Source organism: Panthera onca, chromosome D4 (assembly GCF_046562875.1).
Source record: "Panthera onca isolate mPanOnc1 chromosome D4, mPanOnc1 haplotype 2, whole genome shotgun sequence".
In the NCBI taxonomy this organism is placed as follows: Eukaryota; Metazoa; Chordata; class Mammalia; order Carnivora; family Felidae; genus Panthera; species Panthera onca.
Window position 1 is genome coordinate 87303208 of NC_138351.1, and position 26953 is coordinate 87330160.

The 26953-nt window shown below is 45.8% G+C and overlaps 2 protein-coding genes across 4 annotated transcripts in view; both read left to right on the forward strand.

Moving 5' to 3' along the window:
- LOC132662890 (neutrophil gelatinase-associated lipocalin-like) overlaps positions 1-18663 on the forward strand; it is a 74223-nt gene extending 55560 nt beyond the window's left edge. The window contains exons 1-7 of one of the 2 annotated variants that reach the window (XM_081790954.1): positions 14710-14910; positions 15430-15566; positions 16965-17044; positions 17188-17307; positions 17527-17628; positions 18322-18352; positions 18475-18663. In XM_081790954.1, coding sequence (XP_081647080.1) covers positions 14773-14910; positions 15430-15566; positions 16965-17044; positions 17188-17307; positions 17527-17628; positions 18322-18341 — 597 coding nt within the window. In that variant the 5' untranslated portion in view covers positions 14710-14772 and the 3' untranslated portion in view covers positions 18342-18352; positions 18475-18663. Of the gene's footprint in view, positions 1-14709; positions 14911-15429; positions 15567-16964; positions 17045-17187; positions 17308-17526; positions 17629-18321; positions 18353-18474 lie in introns of those variants that run through there. The other variant, XM_060608519.3, reaches the window with a different exon arrangement.
- On the forward strand, positions 43-3947 carry LOC132676576 (neutrophil gelatinase-associated lipocalin-like). 2 transcript variants are annotated; one of them, XM_060628621.2, is made up of 7 exons: positions 43-267; positions 785-921; positions 2314-2393; positions 2539-2658; positions 2879-2980; positions 3675-3705; positions 3868-3946. In XM_060628621.2, the coding sequence occupies exons 1-6, from the start codon at positions 130-132 to the stop codon at positions 3692-3694; spliced, it is 597 nt and encodes a 198-aa protein (XP_060484604.1). In that variant the 5' UTR covers positions 43-129; the 3' UTR covers positions 3695-3705; positions 3868-3946. The 2 variants fall into 2 exon arrangements, with proteins under 2 accessions (XP_060484604.1, XP_060484603.1); XM_060628620.3 differs by having other exon boundaries at positions 45-267; positions 3827-3947.
- Positions 18664-26953: the final 8290 nt, after the last annotated feature.

The window sequence follows — 26953 nt, forward strand, 5'->3', positions numbered from 1 at the left end:
TAAGTCGCTCCACCCTGGGGTGAGCCATTGGACACAGAGACCATAAATAGCATCCCCCCAGAAGTCTCCTCACTCATCCCCTCTTTCAGGGAAACTGAAAGTGGTGCCTGCCTCCTTGGCCCTGAAGTCATGGCCTTAGGTATCCTGTGGCTGGGCCTTGCCCTGCTGGGGGCCCTGCAGACCCATGCCCAGGATTCCACCCCAAACCTGATCCCAGCCCCGCCTCTGCTCTCGGTCCCTGTGGAGCCTGACTTCCAGAATGAGCAGGTAAGTGACCTGGAGGTGCAGCTGCAGGGAGGTCCCAGGATGAGTGTCAACAGGGGAGGAGAGACAGGATGGGCTCAGGCTTTAGCTCAGTCTGCCGTCTGGTGCCCTGATGGAAGGCACACCCCGTGCCTCCATCCACACCCAACCTTGCTGACAAGAGGGTCAGCTGAGCAGACTCCCCTGGTCTACACTCTCTTCCATAATCCCTGCAGTCCTTGCAAGGTGGGAACATCTTCAGGCCCTCTACATGATGAGGAAACTGAGGCTCAGGGATGCCAGCTGGCCACCTGTCAAGTGTTACCCTGTCCTTGACACACTGAGGGCTCCTGCCTGTCCTAATGGGCTCCAGCTCCTGCCAGGCTCATCAGCCCAGCCTGTGTGGCCAGCTGGGTCCCAGCAGCCCAGTTAGAGGGGCTTCTGTTTGAGGCCCAGGCTGCCTAGAGGTGCCTGCAGGAATGGAGCAGGAGGGCCCCCTGGGGATGCTCCTGGCTCTGCCTATTATCAGCCCCCATTGTAGTTCCAGGGGAAATGGTACTTCTTAGGATTGGCAGGGAACGGATTCAATAAAGAAAAGCACAGGAGGATGAAGATGTACATTGCCAACTACGAGCTGAACGAAGACAACAGCTACAATGTCACCTCTACTGTGGCCTGGTGAGAGCCACCACCTAGTAGGGGAGCATGTAGGGCCTAGAGGGTTGCCCTGGGAGTCCAAGAAGCATACTGAAGACATAGCCAAGGGGTGACCAAAGGTGAAAGATGATCATTCATCCTACCACTGGGTACTGGTTCCCTGTATTTATTCCTTCTTTCATTTACTAAATCAACATTTCTTGGTCATTTCAGCACAGACACAAAACAATACTGCGGTTGGACAAAAGCGATCATCAGTGACAAGACAAAGAGAGCTCGGGGTGTCCTAGAATGGGAGGAGGGTCGGTGGATCCAGCCTGGAATCCCACCTTGAGCTTTGTCCAGGGCTTCCAGGGAGGTGGTCTGTGGGCTGGACCTTGAGAAACCAAATTGCATCAGGAGACCTGGGACATTTATGGCAGGGCTGCTGGACTGAGTCAGAGCCACTTCTTCAAGAAATAGCAAGCAATCTCATGGCTGCCCTGAACAGGAGTTGATGAGCAGTCTGTTGGGGGGCCGGTGGGTGGCCACCCTGGCAGGAGCCTCAGGTACTGGTGAAGAGCAGATGTGGCTGTAGCAGAGAGTGGAATGATGGTGTGCAGCCCAGGAGGCTTATCAGTCATAGGAGGGAAATGACCAGAGCAGGGGCAGATTAGGACCTAGAGAGGGGAGCCAAGGATTACCCAGCTCCCCTGGGTTTCTGACTCTGGCACTTGGGGATGGGGCTAGAGCATCAGTCATGGAAGGAACAGAAGAAAGGCAAGTGTGGGGAGATTGGCTCTGGGGTGGCAGGGGACCAGATGGGATGCAGGTGAAAGGTCAGGTTTAGCCCAACAGCTAAGGGAGTCTTTGGCATCCAGCAGACTGGAGCCTCAGTGGTGATTCCCCCCAGGAGAGGTTAAAGCGGGTGCCTGCAAGATAAGTATAGGGAACAGGGACACCTGGTAACTCAGTTGTTTAAGCGTCCAACTTTGTCTCTGGTCATGATCTCAGGGTTTGTGGGTTTGAGCCCTGGGTCGGGTTCTGTGCTGACAGCTCAGAGCCTGGACGCTGCTTTGGATTCTGTGTCTTCCTCTCTCTCTGTCCCTCCCCATCTCTTGCTCTGTCTCTCTCTTTCTCAAAAATTAATGTATATCTAAAAAAAGTTTTAAAAAAGGGGGGACAATTCCTCAGGTGGGGGAAGACAGTAGAGAGGGAAGGCCACCAAGGGGAAACAGCCCAGAAGAAGAAAGGACAGCAAGTGCTGGAGAGAGAGTCTGAGCAGGTCAGGTGACTCAGGGCAGAGTTGGCAGGGAAAGGCAGGGATGGGCTCAGTGGGGAAGAGCCAGGCCAATTCCAGGGGTGGGGTGCAGGTCTCCTGCTGTGGCAGGGTGGGCTGTCACCCTCTTTCCCACCCATCTCTTGCTTCCACAGGAACCAGACCTGTCATCCCTCGACCAAAATTTTCCTCCCAAATTTGCGTCTAGGCCAATTCAACCTGGGCAACATTGAGCGTGAGTCCTGAGTGGGGTGTGCATCTCAGGGGCCCCGGACCTCCCTGCCCCTCCACATAGATGCCAAACAGTGGAGTCCGAGGAGGAATCAATAGCTCCCTCTGCCTGGCCAGGGCACGCTGATCCCTCACCATCCACCATGCAGGTTACACTGGAATCCAGAACTACACTTCAAAAGTGGTGACCACAGACTACAACCAGTTTGCCATACTGTACTTCAAGAAAGTTCACGACAACCAGGAGTACATCAAGGTCGTCCTCTATGGTGGGTCTTACACCTGGTGCGACCCGGTTCTTGTTCATGCTGGGGGAGAAGAGGCCCATCGCATCCAGCCCTCAGGTCTCCTTCACTCTGAGCCCCAGGGAGGTGGGAGAGAGGTCTTTCCACAGAACCCCTCATGAAGAAGGGGTCTGAGTCTTTGTTCACACATTCGACAATCATTATGGAGCTTTCACCAGCCACTAACCAGCCATCTTGGCCACAGGGAGGACCAAGGAGGTGCCTTCTGTACCGAAGGCAATCTTCATCAGCTTCATCAAATCCCTGGGCCTCACTGACGACCACATCATCTTCCCTATCCCCAATGGTAATCACCAGCTGGGCAGAGGAGAAAGGCACATGGGGACTGTCCAGGCCTGATGTTGCCTCACTAGGGAAGGGGGGAGAGGAGGGACCCAGGCCCCTGCTGTGGTCACTGGAGCCCCAGGAGCCACTTCAGTTTCGGGAAGATGCTGCCACACCCAGGGTTCTGGTTCCCAAGTATTCCTCCTTCACAAGAGCTCAGGCCTGCCCACATGAGAATTGCAGGCCTGGGGCCAAGTTAACTCATTCTCCTGACCTGGCCACATCCCCCTCCACCCAGGCCAGTTTTTCCTGGGTCACCTCCCCCTTTGCCCTGGGGCTGGCTCACTACGGACTTGGGAGGTGCCCTTGTCCTCAGGCATCCTGGTCTGAGCAGGTCCCTCCCCAAGGCTGAGGGTGTGTCAGGACTCAGCAGGTAAACAGGCAGAAGGCTTGGTGCCCAATCAGAACTGTGGCTGGGCCTCACCTGCCTCCTTTGGAGAATGGGTGTCACCCAGGTCTGCTTGTCCTCAGGCCTCTCCTCCAGTCCCTGCCCCATCATCCAGCCCTCTGCTGTACCATCTATGAAAGGAAACCCAGAGCTTCTGTGGCTAGACTAGGCTGAGGCCCAGCGCAGCCCAGGGGCAGTGCAGGGGTCCTGGAGGTCAGGGACCCCACAAACACATCCTTGCCCATGCTGACCACTCTGTCCCCCACAGATGAGTGCATGGATAAGTAAGCAAGTGTGCGGTAAGTATGGCTGCAGAGGAGGCTGATTGGCACCATGGTGCAACTGGGCGGGGTCCCAGGTCTTCCTTTGTCCAACCTGCCCAGCACTGCTGTCCTCTTTATTCCCCTGACTCCCTCTCAGGTGCCCTTTGGCTTTCTCTCCACCCCATGCCCTCCCACCAGCCTGTATCCAGGGTACCGCCCAGCTGTCCCCACCAGCCTGGACACCATTGAGAGAGCCAGGGGACCCTCTAACTGCACAGACCACCAGCTGCTCCCCAGGCTTCCCAGCTGACAGAACCCTTTCTTGGTTGCTAAATAAACACATGTCCCCCAGTTCCCATTCTGTGGTCCTTGACTTCTGTGCCTTCTGAGAGAAAAGAGCAAAAGGCAGGCTCCTATTAGCATCACTCCCAGGAACTCTGGTCCCCTGGAAGGGATGAAGGCCACAAAAGCAGAGTCCAGTCTGACTGAACACTCCTAGCTGAACATTCCCAACTCCAGGCCCAGCCCCACACCAGCAGCTGCCCTCACTTGCCCTTGCCTCCTAGCACACTGAGGGGCCACATTTCACATCTTACACCATGTCAGCCACCTGCAGCAGGTCCAATGGCAGTGGCCCAGCCAGAAGGCCAAGAAAGAATTCCTGAAGACGTCTTTGATGCAAAAATGTAATTTTATTAAAGCACAAGGACAGGACCCATGGACAGAAAGAGCTGCACTTGGGTTGTGAAGAGTGACTGTTTATACACTATGGCTTTGGAGGAGGCAAATTCAAGGGAAGTTTTTAAAGAGATTTTCATATGCTAAAGAAGATTTACAGAGTACTAGAGGTCTAGCTATAGTCAAGCTAAAGTATTTTTCCCTCTAGCAAAGCATTAACATTAACACAGTGGGGAGTTCCTGGTGAAATGTTCTTCTCTGCCAGCCTCAATTATTTGTCAATAAGCTGCAGGGTATCTGATAATTTAATGTTCCCTGCCATTTCCTTCTTGTCTTTCTTCCCCATATTACTATGAGGGGTGATGTGGGGACTCCAGGAAACTGAGTCTATAGGTTTCTGGAGATTAGGCTATTGATAAGATTGCCTTTTTCTTCTAATTTACTAAGATATTTGTAAACTGATGGAGACTCATGTCCTGCATGACTGGGATCTCTATCAGTTAACCATTTGTTTTCTTTCCTTTGTTCTTGGGCAGCCAGGAGTGTCTGAGGAATGTCACACACAACTCACCTGGGGTGGGGGGAGGGGTAATACTAGCTTGTACTTGGCCCTCAGCTTGCCTTATTCTCCCTCATCATATCACCCCTAAACAATTTTGACCCTTACATCTTTAAGGTTGTTGAAGGTGGAAGTCCCATCTTCTGTAGCTATTTCTTGCTCAGTAGGGACATAGGATGTCCCTATCCATGAGTCAATATTGATCAGTTGGGGAACATATGGAAGAGCTACAGAGGAAGAGGCAGCTGCATCCAAGGTGGACAATGAGTATGAACCTCCTTTAGTAGAAAGGATCATCCATTGGATCGAAGTTATTGTAGTGATGGAGTCTTGTCATGACGCAGAGAGACAAGGGAGAAACAGCAAAACGTAATTAGAATAACAAGAAAGAAATGCCCAAATAAAAGTCCTTTGTAATTGATGAAAATCCTCAAGTCCAGGAGTTTAACCAATCATTAAAAGAAAGGGAGGGATTGTTTTAGGCACCAATTTGAGTATTCTGGTCAGTTAGAAATCCAGAAATATGTTGTGATAATCTAGAATGTATATTGATGAAGTTTTGGGGTGGTGGTGGGTTGTCCAGAGCTGACCTCCAAGAAAGAATTCCTGAAGATGTCTTTGGTGCAAAAAGGTGATTTTATTAAAGCACAGGGACAGGACCCAGGGGCAGGAAGAGCTGCACTGGGTCTATGATGGGTAACTGATTATATACCCTCAGGATGGAGGGTGTCATGGATAGAATAAGTCTCTAAGGTATTTTGGAAGCAAGGTTTCCAAGACCTTAAAGGGCTTCCTGTTGCTAGAGAAACACCACTTATTACCATTGAATAAAACTTCAGTCATGAGACCCTTCAGATGCATATCAGGGACATAAACTTGGAGTATGATTGCTAGCATATACTTTGGGGCAGTTGAGATAAAGGAAATAGACTTACAGGATCCTGGAGGTTGGGATAATGTTGGGCTAAGGTTCTCTTTGCCCCTAGCAAAGTGTTATTAATGAGACAGCTGAGCTCCTAAGGGAGGTCACTGCTGGTTTCAAGGACTTGCCAACAGGCTGTAGGCAGTAAGAGGATTTAATTTTTCACTTGCCTAAATTTCCTACATCACCATGGCAAGCACTTAAATGCCTTTCTTTTGTTCTTGGGTAGCCAGGAGTGTTCGTTAGAGGAATACCACACATATTCCACCTAGGGGAGGGGGGATATGCCAATCTGTTTTGCCCTCAGTTTGCTACATGATCTGTCATCATATCTCCCCCAAAACAATTTTGACCTTTATATCTTAAAGGTTGTTGAAGGAAGAAGGTCTCATCTTCCTTAGCTTCTTCCTGCTGAGTAGAGGCATAGAGTAGTCCCTACCTATGGGTCAATATTGGTCCCTTAGGGAACATACAGGGCAGTAAGGTGAGGCAGCTGAATCCAAGATGGACAACGTGTATGAACCACCTTGAGTAGAAAGGATCATGTGTTGACTTGAAGTTATTGCAGTGATGGAGTCTTGGCACCAGGCAGAGAGACTTGGGGAAAAACAGCAAAACCTAAGCAGAATAACTAGAAAGATTAGCTCAAATGAAAGGTCCTTTGGTAGCTAACAAAAATCCTCCAGTCCAAGAGTTTAGCCCATCACTAAAGGGAGGAATTGTTTAATGTGTCAATTTGAGTATTCATGTCAGTTAAAATCCTGAAAATTTTTTGTTATAGTCTGGAATGTATATATACCATTTTGTTCTTATGAGAGTTTAAGTTCCCCTTGTGCAGCACTTAAAACATCTGAAGCCATTCTGTTTTGTGTAAGTGTTTTATGCATTTGGGTTATTTTGGTATTTAGCAATATAATGTTACTTTGAGAGTCATTTAAGGCCTTAACTGTGTAACAGGGAGTGTATAGCTATCATATTGACTCTGTTTTGTTTAATAAGCCAGCAGGTAATTAAAAAGAGGTACTTTTATAGAAAAAAGAAAAATACAGGTTAATGGTTAGAGCAGATAACAAACCCAGTGTCTCCTAGTACTGCCATGAGATTTTTTTTAGACGTTAGGCTTGTGAGAACAGGGAGCAGGAATCAAACTGGTCTTTCTGGTTTGTAACTCAAATGTCTGTGTGATCATTTTGAATGGCTCATTGTTATAAGGAACTGGTAGTAGAAATTGGGAAAAGAAGATGAAAAAAAAAGAGGTACAACCATCCTAAGAGAAGTTGGAGGTCTTCCACAAGTTCACAGTAATAAGAAGGCACATTAGTTTGCTCATTGAATTCCTGGGAAGGGGGTACAGGTTTTATTTTAGATACAGGAGCTCATGAAGTGTTCCCCTCTAACTTTATTGCAGTGGGAGTACATAATATGACCCAGTAGGAGCCCTTCCATTTTGGAGTTAAATTCCCTGCTGTATTAGACTTTCAACCCTTTAATAAACCAGGAGTTTGGGGTTTATATGGGGTGGGTTTCTAGTAACTGTCAGATCAGGTGTAGGAAGGATATATTTTGCATATTTATTTAGAAATTCATGAATTAACTGAGCCTCAAATGAATGATTGAATAAAGCAATATATTTTATCTGTTGATAGGTCTACAGTGAGAAGAGACTTTTCATATACAATTGGGGGAGTCCACCCCACTTTCCAGTTGCTCAAATGCTTGTATGCCCAATGGGTCCTGTTACTATTCCCACAGAATAAGAAGCAAAAAGGTTGTCCATACCTGTGCTATTATGATAATTTTTCTGCAGTTTACCTCACATTGTCCAGTTAGGCAAACAACATTTAAAGACAATCAGAATTTAACATTTGTAACAGTGAGTTACTGAAACAATTTCTTTCTCTCTAAACACCCTCATTTCCAGAGATAGCCAGATCAAGACTAATTTATTTGCTTGTAAAACAAGTCCAGTTTTCATAAACTTGCCCTAATTGTTTACATAAGCTCAGCTAAAATAGTGATTGATCATATAGATCTTCTTTAACTTGCTTTCCTGTAACTTTTTATAAAGAATCTACATTGAATTTTCAGTAGCCCCTCCAGTCCAGAAGCCAAGCCAAATACTTGGCATCAAACATGCCTGCAATACCTGCAGATTTGGGTGAATTCCCCTCAACAAGGTCCCCAAGATATCCTGAGGTCCCTGCACCTGCCCAGAAGTGACATTCTTTACTCACCTGGTAAGGCTGCTGGGAACTCTGTAAGCAAGGCATCAGGTCAAGATTTCCAAGGGGCTTTATTGGCTTCATGTTTCATAAAGTCAACCTTAGTTCCCTAAAGCCATATGGTCATATTGTGGTCTATGCATTTCTCTCAAATAGGACATTCCAGTCAAAGCCGTAGTAAAATAAATAGTATTTTCAATTTTACAAGGAGAATAGATTCTCACTGAACTTACACAGGTAAGTATGATGACTGTGGAAGTATACTCACTGAGACTTTTTGAATTTCAGAGGGTTCATTCAGGTAGAGAGAAAAGTTAGATGTTTCAATTTATTTACAGAGGGATATTTTATCACATTTCTGTACATTATAAATATCTTAAGAGAAAGTTTCCTTAATCTGGAAGAGCGAACATTAGAGAGCCAGCAATGTTTCCCACAAGAGTCACCAAAACTATAACCTTTCTCAGTTCATTTAGTCCCATATTACTAACTGTTGTTCAGTTCAAATGCAGTTTTTTAGTTCTGGAAATTCTTACCTGTTTAATTTTAGGATTTTAAAGCTGTCAAATGCCTGAATTTGTCCTAAATGCCCTTTTTATAAATCCTCTTGAAGAGGAAACACGTTTTGAAAGAGAATAAATGCAATAATTATAAGTGACAAAACTCACAAATGGACATGGTTAGCAATCTGATGAGAGTTCGTTATGATACAATTGATAGGGAAATTCAGTTATTTCTGTGATACACAACACTTTGATAATCAGAATGTGAAGTGACAACTTTATTACAAAAACATATTAAACTTTAGGGATTGCACATATCTTTGAACAGTTACAACATTTACCCAAGCAATATAAAGTAAGGTTTACCATTCTTTAACAGGGTTTACACTTAACATACCTAATAAAAAGCCCTCATTGGTCACAAAGACTTTCTTTACAATTTAATTCCTGGGAAGTTTGTCAAACCTTAGAAAGTTATAGAGCACATCTGAAATGGGATTCAGATCATTACAAATCTTAACGCTTTAAAATATTTATTTAACCAAGATGGCAATAAGAGATTCCAAAGGCAAATATGTAGGGTTATACAGTTGTTAGAAAAACTTAGCTCCTTTAACAGTGAGAAGTTTTAGCTAAGCGATCAATGACCTGATAAAGACGAAACCTAAAGCTGTGGTTTCCCGGCAGACAAAACAGAAAACAATCTTTGTATATTATTATTATTATTATTATTTATCAAGATCCAAACCATCAAAAAACTTTGTCTTTTGAACAGAGAGAAATGCAGAATTTCAACCTTATACCAGTGTACTTTTAAAAATCCACTCATTGCAACTTAGTCTGTCCTAACTACACGTAAAATTTCTTTCCAAAGATTTCCTTCATGAACCTTCTACAACTTTCCTTTCATTCACATTTTCTCCCAAGCCCTTTTTCTCCAAACCAGTCTCATTTAGGACAGAATTACTTTCTCTTACTAAAACAAAAAATACATTTCCATTCCTTCTATCTTTTTAACACATTCCTACTTTTTTACATATAGAGTGACTTTCCTTATTTCTATCAGTCTTAATTATGTTTAGCAGAATTTTGACTCTTAGAAACCTTACTCTCCAGCTGAGACTAAGTAGGACCCAATTCTAAACTGTTACACCAGAATCCTTTAGATGGCAAATTCATGAATCAATTAACCACAAAGCACGTTTTCCAAGACCCAAATATTCCTACTTTCTCTGCATTAAGAAGTCAAAAGCACAAATCTATGTTCAGTAATCAATGCTTTAGCACTCCATTCTATTTGGAAAAGACCTAGATATCCAATGAATTCAATCCCATTTACTCAAGTGTCAGATTACCAAAGACTTTGCAAGCTCTCTTAACAATTATCCATGAAAACTTTGAGATACGCAAAATTAACCATTATTTTAAGTCATCTTGTTGCTAACAAATTGCAACAGAGACATGAGCTTATTTGATCTTTAGGAAACCTTGGTAGAATAAAGTTTTATATTTGATGCTGATAACTCTAAATACATATCTATCTTAGTTAAACCAACAAACTTAAATAAGCTTAAACGTCGAATACGTTCCACCTGCGTTCACTTAAAAGACAATCAATTTGTTCCCCATTGTCACATTTTACCTGGGACAGCAGTGGGGGAATCTGAAGTGGGCGATCCAAAGGGGTGCTCATCGTTCCTTGACATCGAGGGTGGGAGGATGGTATAGAAGCCAGTTATGTAGGTCACACAGAGGGTGATGCAGAAACAGGAGGAGGGAGAAGGGAAGGCAGAAGAGGCGAAATGCCAGAGGCAGAGAGAGAGGATTTCTGGTTCTAAACTTTGTCAGCTGGGAAAGAGGAGATGCCATGTTTGTTTGTTTGTTTTCCATCAAAGTGGAAATAGGGAGTCTGTGTCAGGCTAGAGAAGACAAGGGATTTCCCTGAAACAAAGGGAGTTTGGGCAGCTGCTTAGGAATAGTCTTTAAAGTCCATGTCTCAAGGTAGACTACCCACAGTTGGCTCCAATTATAGCTGATAACTCAGGAAATGAATGAGGGAGAGACTCCCACATCTATTAGGAAGAGGAACAGAGAGAAAGAGTCAGCATCCCCTTTGTCAGGGAGGGCCTTTGCTTCCACTAGCACCTGAGTTCCATCAGGAGGAGGCCTGTTAGGACATCCACTATGCCTGGAGGGAGTTTACTAGCCAAACACATTTGGGCAAGTGCATTCTGCAAGAGGCTTTTGGTCCAGGTCCTGACCTAGATCTGTGAAGGCCTGGACCTAGGGTACCTCTGTGCATTGATTCTGTTTCCTGCAGAAGACCTCTAACTGCTAGATCCTACTAAGGCCATACACAGTTACATGACATCAGCCCTTTCCTAAATTTTGCAATCCAATTTGTTTCCAGTGGGTTAGAAAGGCATCCCAAGGGAGAGTCCTTGGGTACTGAGGAGAAGCTCCTGTCCTACTCCTAGAGACAGAAAAGTAGAGAAAGTCCATTACCACGAAAATCCACCCCCCCCACCTCCACTCCCAGTTGGCATCACCCACGCAGGATGTATCAGAGGTTCCTGAGGTGTCAAACTGAGCTGAGGCATACCTTGAACCAAATTGCTATGATCACCAACCATTAAGGGCTTCTGTAGGAGGGATGGTGGTGTCCCCCCCACTTTCCCATTGTATCCTAGTCTACAAATAGGGGCCAGCAGAAGGACCTAGTTTGCCTTGCCGAGAAGGCTGCAGAAACCACCATTTTTAACCCATGGAAATAACTGGAAAGGTTTTACAAAGGGGAATTGCCCAATTTTGTTACTTTATTAGTAGTTAGTAGAGGACATTGAAAACAGTGAAGACAGAAACTCATCACGATCTCAGTGACAGTCCAACACATACAGTCTTTACAGCCAACGTCCTAGGAAATGGTTCCCAGTTGAGTTTATATTCAATCAGGTACTGGTTTTGCGGGCTTGCAGGGGACGGCCCACAGCCAAAAGCAGCTAGGCCAGGGATGTGGATGGGATACTGTAGACCAATGAGGAGGAAACCTCACACAGGAGTCTTAAGATTTGCATCTGTGCTAGTCACTTAGGTGGCTGTCCCATGCTCAACACAGATGACCGTGTATAAGGACAGGAATAAAGAGAGGGCACAAGTTTCTGGGCCTTTTTACCATTCTGGCCTGGGGATTCGCTTGTAGCCAAAAGACAGGCTCTCACCTCCCCATAGAGTAGCCACGGGCTACAGGAGTACAGTCTGAGCAATGGAGACAGGAAAGTGTTCTAATAAGACCAGACTCCTTGAAAAGCCCCTGAAATAAGAGCAAAGGAAGCAAAGAGAAAGTGCTCACCAAGTTTGCACTGAAGCTCTGAGTCCAGATGAAAAGACCCACACCCCACATTGGAGGCCAAATGGTGAGGTTATTGAGTGGGGTGGGGAGGGTTCCAGAGCTGACAGCCAAGAAAAAATTCTTGAAGATGTCTTGGTGCAAAAAAAAAAAAAAAAAAGATTTTATTAAAACATGGGGACAGGACCCAGGGGCAGAAAAAAGCTGCATTGAAGTTGGGAAGAGTGACTGTTTATATACTAGGCAGTTGGGGGAAGTAAAGTCAAAAGGGAAGGAGGCCTCCAGAAGGAGTCTGACATGCTAAAGAGGACTCCTAATCTACCCTAGGACTTACTATTGTCAAGCTTAGGTTGTTTTACCTCTAGTAAGGCATTTATATTAGGAATGGTAGGGGGTCCTGGGGAAATGTTGTACCCTGTATGTGCCTCAATTATTTGTCACTGGGCTGCAGGGTATCAGGAAATTTAATCTTACCTGCCATTTCCTTCTTGCCTTTCTTCCTGCATCTCCATGGTGGGGAGGGTGTTAATAGGGGCTCCAGGAACCTGAGTCTATAGGCTTCTGGACACTAGACTATTGATAAGATTGTCTTTTGCTTCTAACTTACTAAGATGTTTGTAAACTGATGAAGACTCATGTCCTGCATGATTGGGATCTCTATCAGTTAACCATGTGTTTTCTTTCCTTTCCTTTGTTCTTGGGCAGCCAGAGGAATGTCACACATATCCCACCTGAGAGTGGGGGCTGGGGGGTTCTAGCTTGTACATTATGCTCCCTATTCACCCAGAGTCAACTTATCTCCAGGTCCACACCCAAAGCCCATGTGAGGGGAGCCGGTTCCCCTCCAGCAGGTGACAGAGCCAATGAGGTTTCTGGGAGTGTCATTTGAAGCCTGTCAGCCCTATGGTCAGCATCACGTCAGGCATTCCATCACCTCTGGCCCTCGAGGTCCATCACCTCTGGCCCTCGAGGTGACATCTAGGAGATACTGCCCTGGGGGCTGGGTCCCTTCACTGCCTCCCATGGACAACCAAGCCCCCATGAGGAAACTGCCCCTCCCCCTCCAGGACAGTGCTAGGATCAGCCATGACAGGAGCTTACTTCTAAGGGGTCCAGTCCTAGCTCTGGGCTCCACAGTCAAGACTATGGCCAGAGATGGCAGAAGGTATCAGTGATCTCTCAAGGATGAGGCTGAGTCCTTGCACTCACTGTGACCCAAAGTACCCAGTGTCCAGAGCAGCAGGGTAGAGAGCCCTCCTTGGTTCCTGAGCCCCCACCCCATTTCACACCGTGCAGATGCATGTTCCCATTGTCCCCCACCAGGAAGGAACAGAGACTGTAGCCTCAGAGCTCTGCTATGGCAAGCTGTCCAATTTGTGGCTGCATGCCTAGCTTGGGGTTTCAGTTCATTGGGCCCACAAGAGAGGCCAAGTCCCTTAGGGCCAGCTGAGGTCTGGGTTCACCCTGCCAATGGGACGTGGAGGAGGGAAGGGGCTGATTCATGGTGGGAATGATGGGGCTCTGGAATGCTGGGGATTCAAAGCTCACAGCCATGAAAGAATTCTTGAGGAATCTTTGGTTCAGAAAAGGTGATTTTATTAAAGCACGGGGACAGGACTCTTGGGCAGAAAGAGCTACACTGGGGTTGTGAAGAGTGACTGGTTATATACCATGGGGTTGGGGGACATAAAGTCAAGAGGAAGTTTCTAAAGGGATTTTCATATGCTCAAGTAGACTCCCACATTACTGGAGGCCTGGATGTTGTCAAGCTAAGGTCGTTTTGCTTTCTAGCAAAGCATTAACATTCAGACAGTAAGGAATTCCTGGAGAAATGTTGTACTCTGTGTGTGCCTCAAGTGTTTGTCAAAATGGGCTGCAGGTCATAATGAAATTTAATTCCATCTCCCATTTTCTTCTTGCCATTGTTCCCCATATGACTATGGAGGAAGGGCGATATTTGGACTCCAGGAAATGGAGTGTAGTTTTCTGGAGATTAGGCTCTTGATAAGATTCCCCTTTTCTCCTAATTTACTAGGACATAGGTAAACTGATGGAGGAGTGTGTTCTCTATCACTTAACCATTTGATTTATTTCCTTTCCTTTGTTCTTGGGTGTCCAGGAGTGCCTGAGGAATGTCACACAGATCCCACCTGTGGGGAGGGGAGCATGCCAGCATGTGTTTTCCCCTCAGCTTGCCTTATGTTCCCTCATCAGGAACATTCCCCAGTAGGCCTTCGGTGGTAGGGGGAGGGGAAGGGTTTTTCACCCTGTGCCACGGCCTAGGGTGGGTCCCTGGGAGGGCCAGGATCTGGGCTCCATGAGCAGCACAGGGTACACTCTGTCCTTCCCTACCAGGAATGTCCCTTTGGAGAAGCACAAAGCAGCTTGGGCTCTGTTGGTTTGAGGCATTCTCTGCTTTCATCAGGTGCAGGATGGGGGTCCCACCACACTTACCCCACCGTGCACTTGGGCCCCAGAGAGAGGCTCCTGGAGGTCAGAGATGACAGCTGGTCCAGATCAGAGACCCTTGTCCTCACACAGTGCTAACCAGGGAGAAGAGAGTGTGGAGGGAGTCAGTGTCCTTGCCAGAGATGTGGAGATATGGGGAATGCATCCTCCAGCCTCCTGGACCTTCCTGCCCCTCATCTTGCATAATCCTGACCTGAGGGAAAGGGCAGAGAGCTTGCCATGATCCTCAGCACGAGTTGCTGGCAATTGCCTCACCCTTCCAAGATTTGGCAAAGGATAAGTCGCTCCACCCTGGGTGAGCCATTGGACACAGAGACCATAAATAGCATCCCCCCAGAAGGCTCCTCACTCATCCCCTTTCAGGTAACGTCTGGAATGTTGCCTGCTTCTTTGGCCCTGAAGTCATGGCCCTAGGTCTCTTGTGGCTGGGCCTTGCCCTGCTGGGGGCCCTGCAGACCCAAGCTCAGGACTCCACCCCAAACCCTATCCCAGCCCCACCTCTACTCAGGGTCCCTCTGCAGTCTGACTTCCAGAATGAGAAGGTAAGTGACCTGGAGGGGCAGCTGCAGGCAGGCCCTGGAAAGAGTGTGAACAGAGGAGAGGAGAGGCAGTATGGGCTCAGGCTTTAGCTCAGTCTGCCCTTGGGTTCCCTCATGGTAGGAATACTTCATGCCCCCATCAATATGCAACCTTGCTGACAAGAGGGTCAGCTGAACTGAACTACACTAGGTCACACTCTCTTCCATAATCCCCACCAGTCCATGCAAGGTGGGAACATTTTCAGGCCTTCTACATGATGAGAAAACTGAGACTCATGGTTGCCAGCTGGCCACTTGCCAAGTGTCACCCTGTCCCTGACACACTCAGGGCTCCAGCCTGTCCTGATGGGCTCCAGCTTCTCCTGGCTTTATCAGAGCAGCCTGATGGCCAGTCTGGGTTCCTCCAGCCCAGGTGAGGGACATCTTGTTCATGGTAGGCTGCCTAGAGTTGCCTGCAGGGATGGAGCAGGAGGCCCCCTTGGGGCATCTTCTTGCTCTGCCTATCATCAGTTCCCATTGTAGTTCCAGGGGAAATGGTACGTCTTAGGATTGGCAGGGAACGAATTTAATAAAGAAAAACACAGCCAGTTGAAGATGTATACTGCCACCTACGTGCTGAACGAAGACAACAGCTACAATGTCACCTCTACCGTGGTCTGGTGAGAGATACCACCTACTAGGGGAACATGTGGGGCCTAGAGGGCTGCCCTGGGAGTCCAAGAGGCATACTGAAGACATAGCCAAGGGGTGACCAAAGCTGGAAGATGATCATTCATCCTATGCTGGATCCGTGTATTTATTTCTTCTTTCATTCACTAGATCAACATTTCTTGGTCACTTCAGCACAGACACAGAACAGTAATGGGGATGGACAAAGGTGGTCATCAGTGACAAGACAAAGAGAACTCGGGGTATCCTAGAATGGGAGGAGGGTTGCTCGATCCAGCCTGGGATCCTATCTAGGGCTTTGTCAAGGGCTTCCAGGGAGGTGATCTGTGGATCAGGCCTTGAGAAAACAACCTGCGTCAGAAGGAGGTTTGGGACCTTCATGACAGGGCTGGTGGACTGACGCAGAGAGAGCCACTTCTTCAAGAAACAGCAAGACATCTCATGGCTGTCCTGAGCAGGAGCTGATGAGTGGTCTGGAGAGGGGCGGTGACCACAGTGTCGGGGGGCCTCGGGTACTGGTGAGGAGTGGGTGTGGCTGCAGCAGGAAGAGGAATGATGATGTGCAGCCCAGGAGGCTGATCAAGTCATAGGTGGGAGATGACCAGAGTACCAGAGTGGGGGCAGATTAGGACCTAGAGAAAGGAGCCAAGGATTATCCAGCTCCTCTCACTTTCTGGCCCTCTACTTGGGTGGGGCTCTTGCATCTGTCATGGAAAGAGCAGAAGAAAGAAACACAGGTGTGGGGAGATCAGGCCTTGGGTGCTATGGGACCAGATGGGACACAGGTGAGAGGTCAGGGTTGGCCCAACAACTAAGGGAGTCTTTGGCATCCAGCAGATTACAGCCTCAGTGGTAATTCCCCAAGGAGAGGTTACAGCAGGAGCCTACAAGATTAGAATAGGGGACAGGTGCACCTGGGTGGTTCAGTTGATTAAGTGTCCAACTTTGTCTCTGGTCATGATCTCACGGTTTGTCGGTTTGAGCCCCGCATAGGGTTCTGTGCTGACAGCTCAGAGCCTGGAGCCTGCTTTGGATTCTGTGTCTCCCTCTCTTTCTGCCCCTCCTCCACTCTTGCTCTGTCTCTCTCTCAAAAATGAACATCTAGAAAAAGTTAAAAAAAAAAAAAGAATAAGGGACAAATGCCACATGTGGGGGAAGACAGTATAGAGGGAAGGTGACCAAGGGGAAACAGCCCAGAAGAAGGAAGGACAACAGGTGCTGGAGGGAGAGTCTGAGCAGGTCAGGTGACTCAGGGCAGAGTTGGCAGGGACAGGCAGGGATAGGCTCAGTGGGAAAGAGCCAGGCCCATACCAGGGGTGGGGTGCGAGTCTCCTGCTGTGGCATGGTGGGCTGTCACCTTCTTACCCACCCATCTGTTTTTTGCACAGGGACCAGAACTGTGACCACTGGACCAAAATTTTCATCCCAAATTTGCATCTAGGCCAATTCAACCTGAGCAATATTGAGCGTGAGTCCTGAGTGGGGTGCATCTCCAAGGCCCCAGACCTCCCTGCCCCTCCATGCAGATACCAAACTGTGGAGGCCAGGGAGGAAGCAATAGCTCCCTCTGCCTGGCCAGGGCATGCTGATCCCTCACTATCCACCATGCAGGTTACACTGGAACGCAGAACTACACTACCCGAGTGGTGACCACAAACTACAACCAGTTTGCCATACTGTACTTCAAGAAAGTTTTCAACAACCAGGAGTACATCAAGGTTACACTCTATGGTGTGTCTTACCCCCTCTGAGACCTGGCTCTTGTTCATGCTGGGGGAAAAGAGGCCCATCACATCCAGTCCTCACATCCCCTTTACTCTGAGTCCCTGGGTGGTGGGCAGGGGTCTTTCCACAGAACCTCTCATGAGAAAGGGGTCTGAAGTTTCATTCACATGTTCAACAATATTTATGGAACTTTTGCCAGCCACTAACCAGCCATCTTGCCCACAGGGAGGAACAAGGACCTGCCTTCTGTGCTGAAGGAAGTCTTCATCAGTTTCGCCAAATCCCTGGGACTCACCGAAGACCACATCATCTTCCTTACCCCCATCGGTAGTCACCAGTTGGGAAGAGAGGAAGGGCACTTGGGGACTAGCCAGGTCTGATGTTGCCTCACTAGGGAAGGGGGTAGAGGAGGGACCCAGGTCCCTGCTACAGTTACTGGAGCCCCAGGAGCCACTTCAGGTTCAGGAAGACCCTGCCACACCCAGGGTTCTGGTTCCCAAATATTCCTCCTTCACAATAGTTCAGGCCTGCCCACATGAGAATTACACATCTGGGGCCAAGTTTCCTCAGTCTCCTTGCCTGGTCACCTCTCCCTTTGCCCAGGCTCGTTTCTCCTGGGCCACCTCCCTTTTGCCCTGGGGCTGGCTCACTACTGACTTGGGAGGTGCCCTTGTCTTTAGGCAGCCTGGCCTGCGCAAGTGCCTCCCCAAGGCTGAGGGTCTGTCAGGACTCAGCAGGCAAACAGGCAGAAGGCTTGGTGCCCAATCAGAACTGTGGCTGGGCCACACCGGCCTCCTTTGGACAATGGGTGTCACCCAGGTCTTCGTGTCCTCAAGCCTCTCCCTCAGTCCCCTGCACCATCATCCATCATTCTGCTATACCATCCGTGAGGGGATCCCCAGAGCTTCTGTAGCTGGGCCAACCTAGGGCCAAGGCAGCCCAGAGGCAGTGCAGGGGCCCTAGAGGTCAGGGATCCTACAAACACATCTCTGCCCATGCTGACCACTCTGTCCCCCACAGATGAGTGCATGGATAAATGAGCAAGTGTGCGGTAAGTATGGCTGCAGAGGGGGCTGATGGGAGCCATGGTGCAGCTGGAGGGGGGTCCCAGGTCTGCCTTTGTCCCACCTGCCCAGCACTGCTACCCTCTCTATTCCCCTGACTCCCTCTCAGGTGCCCTTTGGCTCTCTCTACCCCATCCCCTCCCACTGCTGTCTGCCCAGGGTACTGCCCAAGTGTTCCTACCAGCCTGGACAGCCCTGAGAGAGCCAGGAGACCCTTCTCACAGCACAGCCCACCAGCTGCTCCCCAGCTGCCCAGCTGACAGAACCCCTCTTTGGTTGCTAAATAAACATATGTCCCCCGGTCCCCATTGTGTGTTCCTTGACCTCTGGGCCATCTGAGAGGGAAAAGAGCAAAAGGCAGGCTCCTATTAGCATCACTTCCAGAAACTGTGATCCCTAGAAAGGGATGAAGGCCATAGAAGCAGAGTCCAGTCTGACTGAATGCTTCTAGCTCCCAACTCCAGGCCCAACCCCACACCAGCAGCAGCCCTCACTTGCCCCTGCTTCCTAGCACACTGAGGGGCCACATCTCACATCTCACACCCATATTCAGCCACCAGCTGAATGGTCCAATGGCAGAGGCCCAGCCAGAGCCAGGCAGCTGGAGAGGGTTGGGGGGCTGAGTTGCTGGCACGCCCACTTCACCCGTGATGAAGTGCTGGGGTGATGGGGGGGGGGGTTCTGGAGCCAAGGGCCAAGAAAGAATTCTTGAAGACATCTTTGGTGCAAAAATGTGATTTTATTAAAGCACAGGGACAGGATCCATGGGCAGAAAGAGCTATATTGGGACTGTGAGGAGTGACAGGTTATACACCACAGCCATGGAAGAGGTAGTCAAGGGAAGTTTTCTAAGAGATGTTAATATGCTAAAGAAGATTTACAGAATACTGGAGGCCTAGCTATTGTCAAGCTAAGATATTTTTCCCTCTAGCAAAACATTAACATTAAGACAGTAGGGATTTCCCTGTGAAATAGTCTTCTCTGCCAGCCTCAATTATTTGTCAATGGGCTGCAAGGTATCTGGAAATTTAATGTTACCTGCTATTTCCTTCTTGCCTTTCTTCCCCATATTACTATGAGGGGTGATGTGGGGGCTCCAGGAAACTGAATCTATAGGTTTCTGGAGATTAGGCTATTGATAAGATTGCCTTTTTCTTCTAATTTACTAAGATACTTGTAAACTGATGGAGACTCATGTCCTGCATGACTGGGATCTCTATCAGTTAACCATTTGTTTTCTTTCCTTTCCTTTGTTCTTGGGCAGCCAGGAGTGCCTGAGGCATGTCACACACATCTCACCTGGGGTGGGGGGAGGGTAATACTAGCTTGTACTTTGCCTTCAGCTTGACTTTTGCTCCCTCAACATAACACCCCTAAACCATTTTGACCTTTACATCTTTAAGGTTGTTGAAGATGGAAAGTTTCATCTTCTGTAACTTCTTATTCAGTAGAGGTGTAGAAATGTCCCTAACTATGAGTCAATATTGATCACTTGGGGAATATATAGAAGAGTTACAGAAGGCAGAGGCAGCTGCATCCAAGGTGGACAATGAGTATGAACTTCCTTGAGTAGAAAGGATCATCTGCTGACTTGAAGTTATTGTAGTGATGGAGTCTTGTCACCAGACAAAGACATGGGAGAAACAGCAAAACATAATTAGAATAGAAAAAATAATTGTCCAAAAAAAGTCCTGTGTAATTGATGAAAATTCTCAAGTCCAGGAGTTTTGCCAATCATTAAAGGAAAGAGGGGGATTGCTTAAAGCACCAATTTGAGTATTCAGGTCAGTTATAAATCCAGAAATATGTGTGTGATAATCTATAATGTGTATTGAAGTTTTGGGGTATTGGTAGGGTGGTCCAGAGCCAACAGCTAAGAAAGAATTCCTGAAGATGTCTTTGGTGCAAAAGGTGCACCAAAGTTGCAAAAAGGTGCAAAAAGGTGATTTTATTAAAGCACAGGGACAGGACCCAGGGGCAGGAAGAGCTGCACTGGGGTTGTGATGGGTAGCTGATTATATAGTATATATCCCTACCCATCAGGGATAGATTAAGTCTCTAAGGTATTTTGGAAGCAAGGTTTCCAGGACCTTGAGGGGCTCCCTGTTGCTAGGGAAACACCACTTATTACCATTGAATAAAACCTCAGTCATGAGACCCTTCAGCATATCAGGGTCATAAACTTGGAATATGATTGCCAGCATATAACTCATGGCAGTTTAGATCAAGGAAATAGACTTACAGGTCCTGGAAGCTGGGATAATGGTAACCTAAGGTTCTCTTTGCCCCTAGCAATGGGTCATTAAGGAGGCAGCTGAGCTCCTAGAGTTAGGTCACTCTGCTGTTTTCAAGGACTTGCCTATAGGCTGTAGGCAGAAAGAGGATTAATTTTTCATTTGTCTTAGTTTCCTACATCGCCATGGCAAGCACTTAAACACCTTTCCTTTGTACTTGGGTAGCCAGGAGTGTTTGAGGAATACCACACATATTCCACCTGGGGGAAGGGGATATGCCAGCCTGTTTTGCCCTCAGATTGCTCCACCCTCCCTCATCATATCCCCCCCTGAACAATTTTGACCTTTATATCTTAAGGCTGTTGAAGGAAGGTCTCATCTTCTATAGCTTCTTTCTGCTGAGTAGGGGCATAGAGTTGTCCCTACCTATGGGTCAATATTGGTCCCTTAGGGAACATACAGGGCAGTTAAGGTGAGGCAGCTGAATCCAAGGTGGACAACGTGTATGAACCACCTTGAGTAGAAAGGATCATGTGTTGGCTTGAAGTTATTGTAGTAATGGAGTCTTGGTACCAAGCAGAGAGACTTGGGAGAAAACAGCAAAACCTAAGTAGAATAACTAGAAAGATTAGCTCTCATTAAAAGTCCTAACAAAGCTAACAAAAATTCTCCAGTCCAAGACTTTAACCCATCACTAAGGAAAGAGAGGGATTGTTTAATGTGCCAAGTTGAGTATTCATGTTAGTAAGAAATCCATAAATATTTTTGTTGTAGTGTGGAATGTATACACAGCATTTTGTTCTTATAAGAGTATAAGTTCCACCTTGTGCAGCACTTAAAACATCTAAAGCCATTCTGTTTTGTAGAAGTGTTTTATGAATTTGAGTTATTTTAGTATTTAGTAATATAATGGTATTTTGAGAGTCATTTAAGGCCTTAACCATGTAACACATGGTGTCTAGCCATCATATAGACTCTATTTTGTTTAGTAAGCCAGGCAGTAATTAAAAACAGTACTTTTTAAAAAAAATTTTTTTTTAACCGTTTATTTATTTTTGAGACAGAGAGAGACAGAGCATGAACAGGGGAGGGGCAGAGAGAGAGGGAGACACAGAATCCGAAACAGGCTCCAGGCTCTGAGCTGTCAGCACAGAGCCCGACGCGGGGCTCGAACTCACGGACTGCGAGATCATGACCTGAGCCGAAGTCGGACGCCTAACTGACCAAGCCACCCAGGCGCCCCTAAAAACAGTACTTTTATAAAAACAAGAAAAATACTGGTTAATGGTTAGAGCAGATTATAAATCCAGTGTCTCTCAGTACTGCCAGTGAGATTTTTCAGATATTAGGCTTGAAACATCCTCGGATGCTTCTGGGAACAGGCAGCAGGAATCTGACTGGTTTTTCTGGTTTGTTAACTGAAAGTCTGTGGTGATCCTTTTGAATGGCCCATTGCAAGAAAGAACTGTTAGTAGAAATTGGGAAAGGAAGATGAAAAAGAAAGGTACAACCATCCTAAAAGAAGTTTGATGTCTTCCACAGGTTCACAGGAATAAGAAGGCAGATTCATTTACTCATTGAATTCCTGGAAAGGGGATATAAGTCTTATTTTAGATAGAGGAGCCCATGAAGTGTTCCCCTCCAACTTTATTGCAGTGGGAGTATATAATATACCCAGTAGGGGTCCTTCCATTTTGGAGTTAAATCCTCTGCTGTATTAGATTTTCAATCCTTTAATAAACCAGGTGTTTTGGGTTTACATGGAGTGGGTTTCTAGCAACTGTCAGATCAGGTGGAGGGAGGATATGGTTGGCATATTTAGAGATTTAGGAATTAACCTGGCCTCCAGTGAATAATAAAGCACTATAGTCTTTATCTATTCATAGGTCTACAGTGAGAAAATCTTTGCATACAATTATTGGAGGAATCCATCCCATTTTCCAGTTATTTAAATAATCATATGCCCATGGGGACTTATTGTCTCCACTGAATAACAAGCACAGAAAATTTTCTATACATGAAATATTGTGACAATTTTTCTGAAGTTTAGCTCAAGGTGTCTAGTTTAGGAAAACAGCAAACATTTAAAGACAATCAGAACTAGAAATTAACATCCAGAGAGCTGCGTTATGGAAACGTAGTTTTTCTCTCTAAAAACCCTCATTTCCACAGATAGCAAATCAAGACTAATTCGTTTGCAGAACAAGTCCAGTTTTAAGAAACTTTGCCTAATGATTTACATAAGCTCAGCAAGAATAGTGATTGATCCTAAGAATCTTTAAAGTTTGCTTTGCTGGAACCTGTTATAAGGAATCTCCAGATTGAACTGGAGACTGAACTGATTGGCCTCTCCAGGCCAGAAGCCAAGCCAAGTACTTTCATCAGACAGGCCTGCAATACTTGTAGATTTGGGCAAATTCCTCCCCAGGAGGTCCCCAAGATATCCTGAAGTCCCTGCACCTGCCCAGAAGTGACATTCTTTACTCATCTGGTAAGTCTGCTGGGAAGGCATCAGGCCAACATTTCCAAGGGGCTTTATTGGCTCCATGTTTCATAAAGTCAATCTTAGTTCCTTAAAGCCACATGGTCATATCAGGTCTAATCATGTCTCTCAAATTGGACATTCCAGCCAAAGCCTTGTTAAACAAACAAACAAACAAACAAACAAAAAACATTATTTCCAATGGTGTGCTATTACAGGGAGAACAGATTCTCACTGAACTTATGCAGGTAAGTATGATGGCTGTGGAAGTATACTCACTGAGACTTCTTGAATTTCAGAGGGTTCATTCAGGTAGAGAGAAAAGTTAGATGTTTCAATTTATTTACAGAGGGATATTTTATCACATTTCTGTACATTATACATATCTTAAGAGAAGGTTTCCTTAATCTGGAAGAGCAAACATTAGAGATCCAGCAATGTTTTCAACAAGGGTCACAAAAACTATAACCTTTCTCAATTCATTTAGTCCCATATTACTAATTGTTGTTCAGTTCAAGTGTAGCTTTTTAGTTCTGGACATTCTTACCTATTTTAGTTTTAGGATTTTAAAGCTGTCAAATACCTGAATTTGTCCTCAAAGCCCTTTTAATAAATCTCCTGGAAGAGGAAACATGTTTTGTAAGAGAATAAGTACAATAACTATAAGTGACAAAAAACTCAAAAATGGACATGGTTAACAATCTGATGAGAGTTCGTTATGATACAATTGACAAGGAAATTCGGTTACCTGTGATACATGATACTTTAATAATCAGAATGTCAATTGACAACCTTATTATCAAAATATATTAAAACTTTGGGAAATGCATATATATTTGAACAGTTATAGCATTTAGCCAAGCAATATCATCTAAGTTGTACCTTATTTAACAGGGCTTTTCTCTTAACATACCAAATAAAAAGGTCTCCATGCAAAAAGACTTTCTTTTCAGTTTCAGTCCTGGGAAGTTTGTTAAACTGTAGAAAGTTATACAGCTATTTGCAATAGGATTAGAGAACATTTCACACCTTAAGGCTTTAAAATATTTATTTAACCAAGATGGCAATAAGAGATTCCAAAGGCAAAAATGTAGGGTGATATAGTTGTTAGCAAAACTTAGCTCCTTTAAACAGTGAGAAGTTTTAACTAATGATCAGAGACATGATAAAGATGAAACCTAAAGCTGTGGTTTTCCCGGCAGACAAAAGAGAAAACAAACCTTTCTATATTATTATTATTATTATTATTATTTTATCAAGAGCCAAACCATCAAAAAAACCTTTGTTTTTGAATAGAGAGAAAAGCAGAATTTTAACCTTATACGAGTGTCCTTTTAAAAACCCATTCATTGCAACATAGTCTGTCCTAAACATACATAAAGTACCTTTCCAAAGATTTCCCTTCATGAACTTTCTACAACCTTCCTTTGCATTCAAATTTTGTCCCAGGCCATTTTTCTCCAAACCAGTCTCGTTTAGGACAAAATTACTCTTTTACCTGCAAGAAAAAAAAATATATTTCCATTCCTTCTTTTTTACACATTCCTACTTTTTTACATATAGAGTTGCTTTCCTTATTTCCATCAGTCTTAATTACATTTAGCAGAATTTTGACTCTTAGCAACCTTGGTCTCCAGCTGAGACTAAGTAGCAACCATTTGTAAACTGTTACACCGGAATCCTTTAGATGGCAAATTCATGAATCAATTAAGCATAAACCATGTTTTCCAATAGACCCAAATGTTCTTAGTTTCTCTGCAGTAAGAAGTCAAAAACAAAAACCTACATTCAGTAACCAACGCTTTAGCACTCCATTCTATTTGGGAAAGACCTGGATATCCAATGAATTCAATCCCATTTATCCAAGTGTCAGATTACCAAAGACTCTGAAAACTCTCTCAACAATTATCCATGAAAACTCTGAGATACACAAAATTACCCTTTATTTTAAGTCATCTTTTTGCTAACAAATTGCAACAGAGACAACATGAGCTTCTTTGACCTTTAGGAAACATTGGTAGAAAAAAAGTTTCATATTTAATGCTGATAACTCTAAATACAAGTCTATCTTAATTAAACCAGCAAAGATAAATAAGCTTAAACACTGAATACGTTCCACCTGCGTCCACTTAAAGGACAATCAGTTTGTTCCCCATTTTCCCTTTTTCACCTGAGACAGCAGTGGGGGAATCTGAAGTGGGTGCTCCAAGGAGGTGCTCATTGCTTCTTGACATCGCAGGTGGGAGGATGGTATAGAAGCCAGTTATGTAGGTCACACAGGGGGTGATGTAGAAACAGGAGGACGGGGGAGGGGAATGCAGAAAAGGTCAAGTGCCAGAAAGCAGAGAAAGAAGATTCCTGGTTCTAGACCTTGTCAGCTGGGTAAGAGGAGACCCCATGTTTGTTTGTTTGTTTGTTTGATTTCCACCAAAGTGGAAATAGGGAGTCTATGTACAGATTGACATTTCTCAGCAACAAAGGAAGTTTGGGCAACTGCTTGGAAATATTCTTTAAAGCACACATCCCGAAGTAGACTAACCATAGTTGGCTCCAATTTTAGCTGTTAACTCAGGAAATGAATGAGGGAGAGGTCCCCACATCTATTAGGAGGAGGAACAGAGAGAGTCAGCATCCCCTTTGTCAGGGATGGCCTGTGTCTCCTCTAGCACCTGAGTTCCATTAGGAGGAGGCCAAAAGGGCATCCGCTATGTCAGGAGGGAGTTTACTAGCCAAAACATATTAGGGTAAATACACTCTGCAAGAGGCTTTTCGGTCCTGGTCCTGACTTAGGTGAAGACCTGGGCCTAGGGTACCTCTGTCCATTGATCCTGTTTCCTGCAGAAGAGATCTAACTGCTAGATCCTACTAAGGCTATGCACAGTTACAGGACATCAATCCTTTCCTAAATTTTGCAATCCAAATTGTTTCCAGTGGGTTAAAAAGGCATTCCAAGGGACAGTCTTTGGGGACTGAGGAGAAGCTCCCGTCCTTTTCCTAGGGAGAGAAAAGTAGAGAAGGTCAATTACCACAAAATATCCCACCCAACTCACAGGTGGGGTCCCCTGTGAAGGATATATCAGAGGTTCCTGAGGTGTCAAAGCAACCCGAGGTGTACCTGACACCAAATCACTCTGATCACTGACAAGATGCTAAGGCCCTCTGTGGGAGGGATGTTGGCATCCCTCTGCTTTCCCATTGCATCCTAGGCCACAAATAGGTGCCAGCATATGGGCCTAGTTTGCCTTGCTGGGAAGGCTGAAGAAACCACCGTTTTCAACCCCTGGAAAACACTGGAAAAGTTTTACAAGGGGGAATTGCCCAATTTTGTAATTTAAGTAGTAGTAGAGAACATTGACCAAAAACAGTTAAGACAGAATCACATCGTGATCTAAGTGACATTCCAACACTTACAGTCTTTAGAACCAACTTCCTAGGAAATGGTCCTCAGTTGAGTTTTAATTCAATCAGGTACTGGTTTCACTAGCAACAGGGGAGGTCCCACAGCCAGAAATGGCTAGAACAGGGATTTGGAGGGGATCACGTAAGACCAACGAGGAGGAAACCTCACATGGGAGTCTTAAGATTGGTAGCGGTTCTAGTCACATAAGTGGCTGTCTGGTGCCCAGGACAGACAAAAAGATATAAGGAAAGGAAGAAAGAGAGGGCACAAGTATCTGGGTATTTTTACCATTCTGACCTGGGTACTCACTTCCAGCCAAAAGGCCGGCTTTCTTCTCCTCGTAGAGTAGCCACAGGCTAGAGGATTACAGACTGAGCAATGGACAGGAAAGTGTTGCAATAAGATCATACTCCTTGAAATTCCTAAAATAAGAATAAAGGAAGAAAAGAGAAAGTACTTATCAAATTTGCAC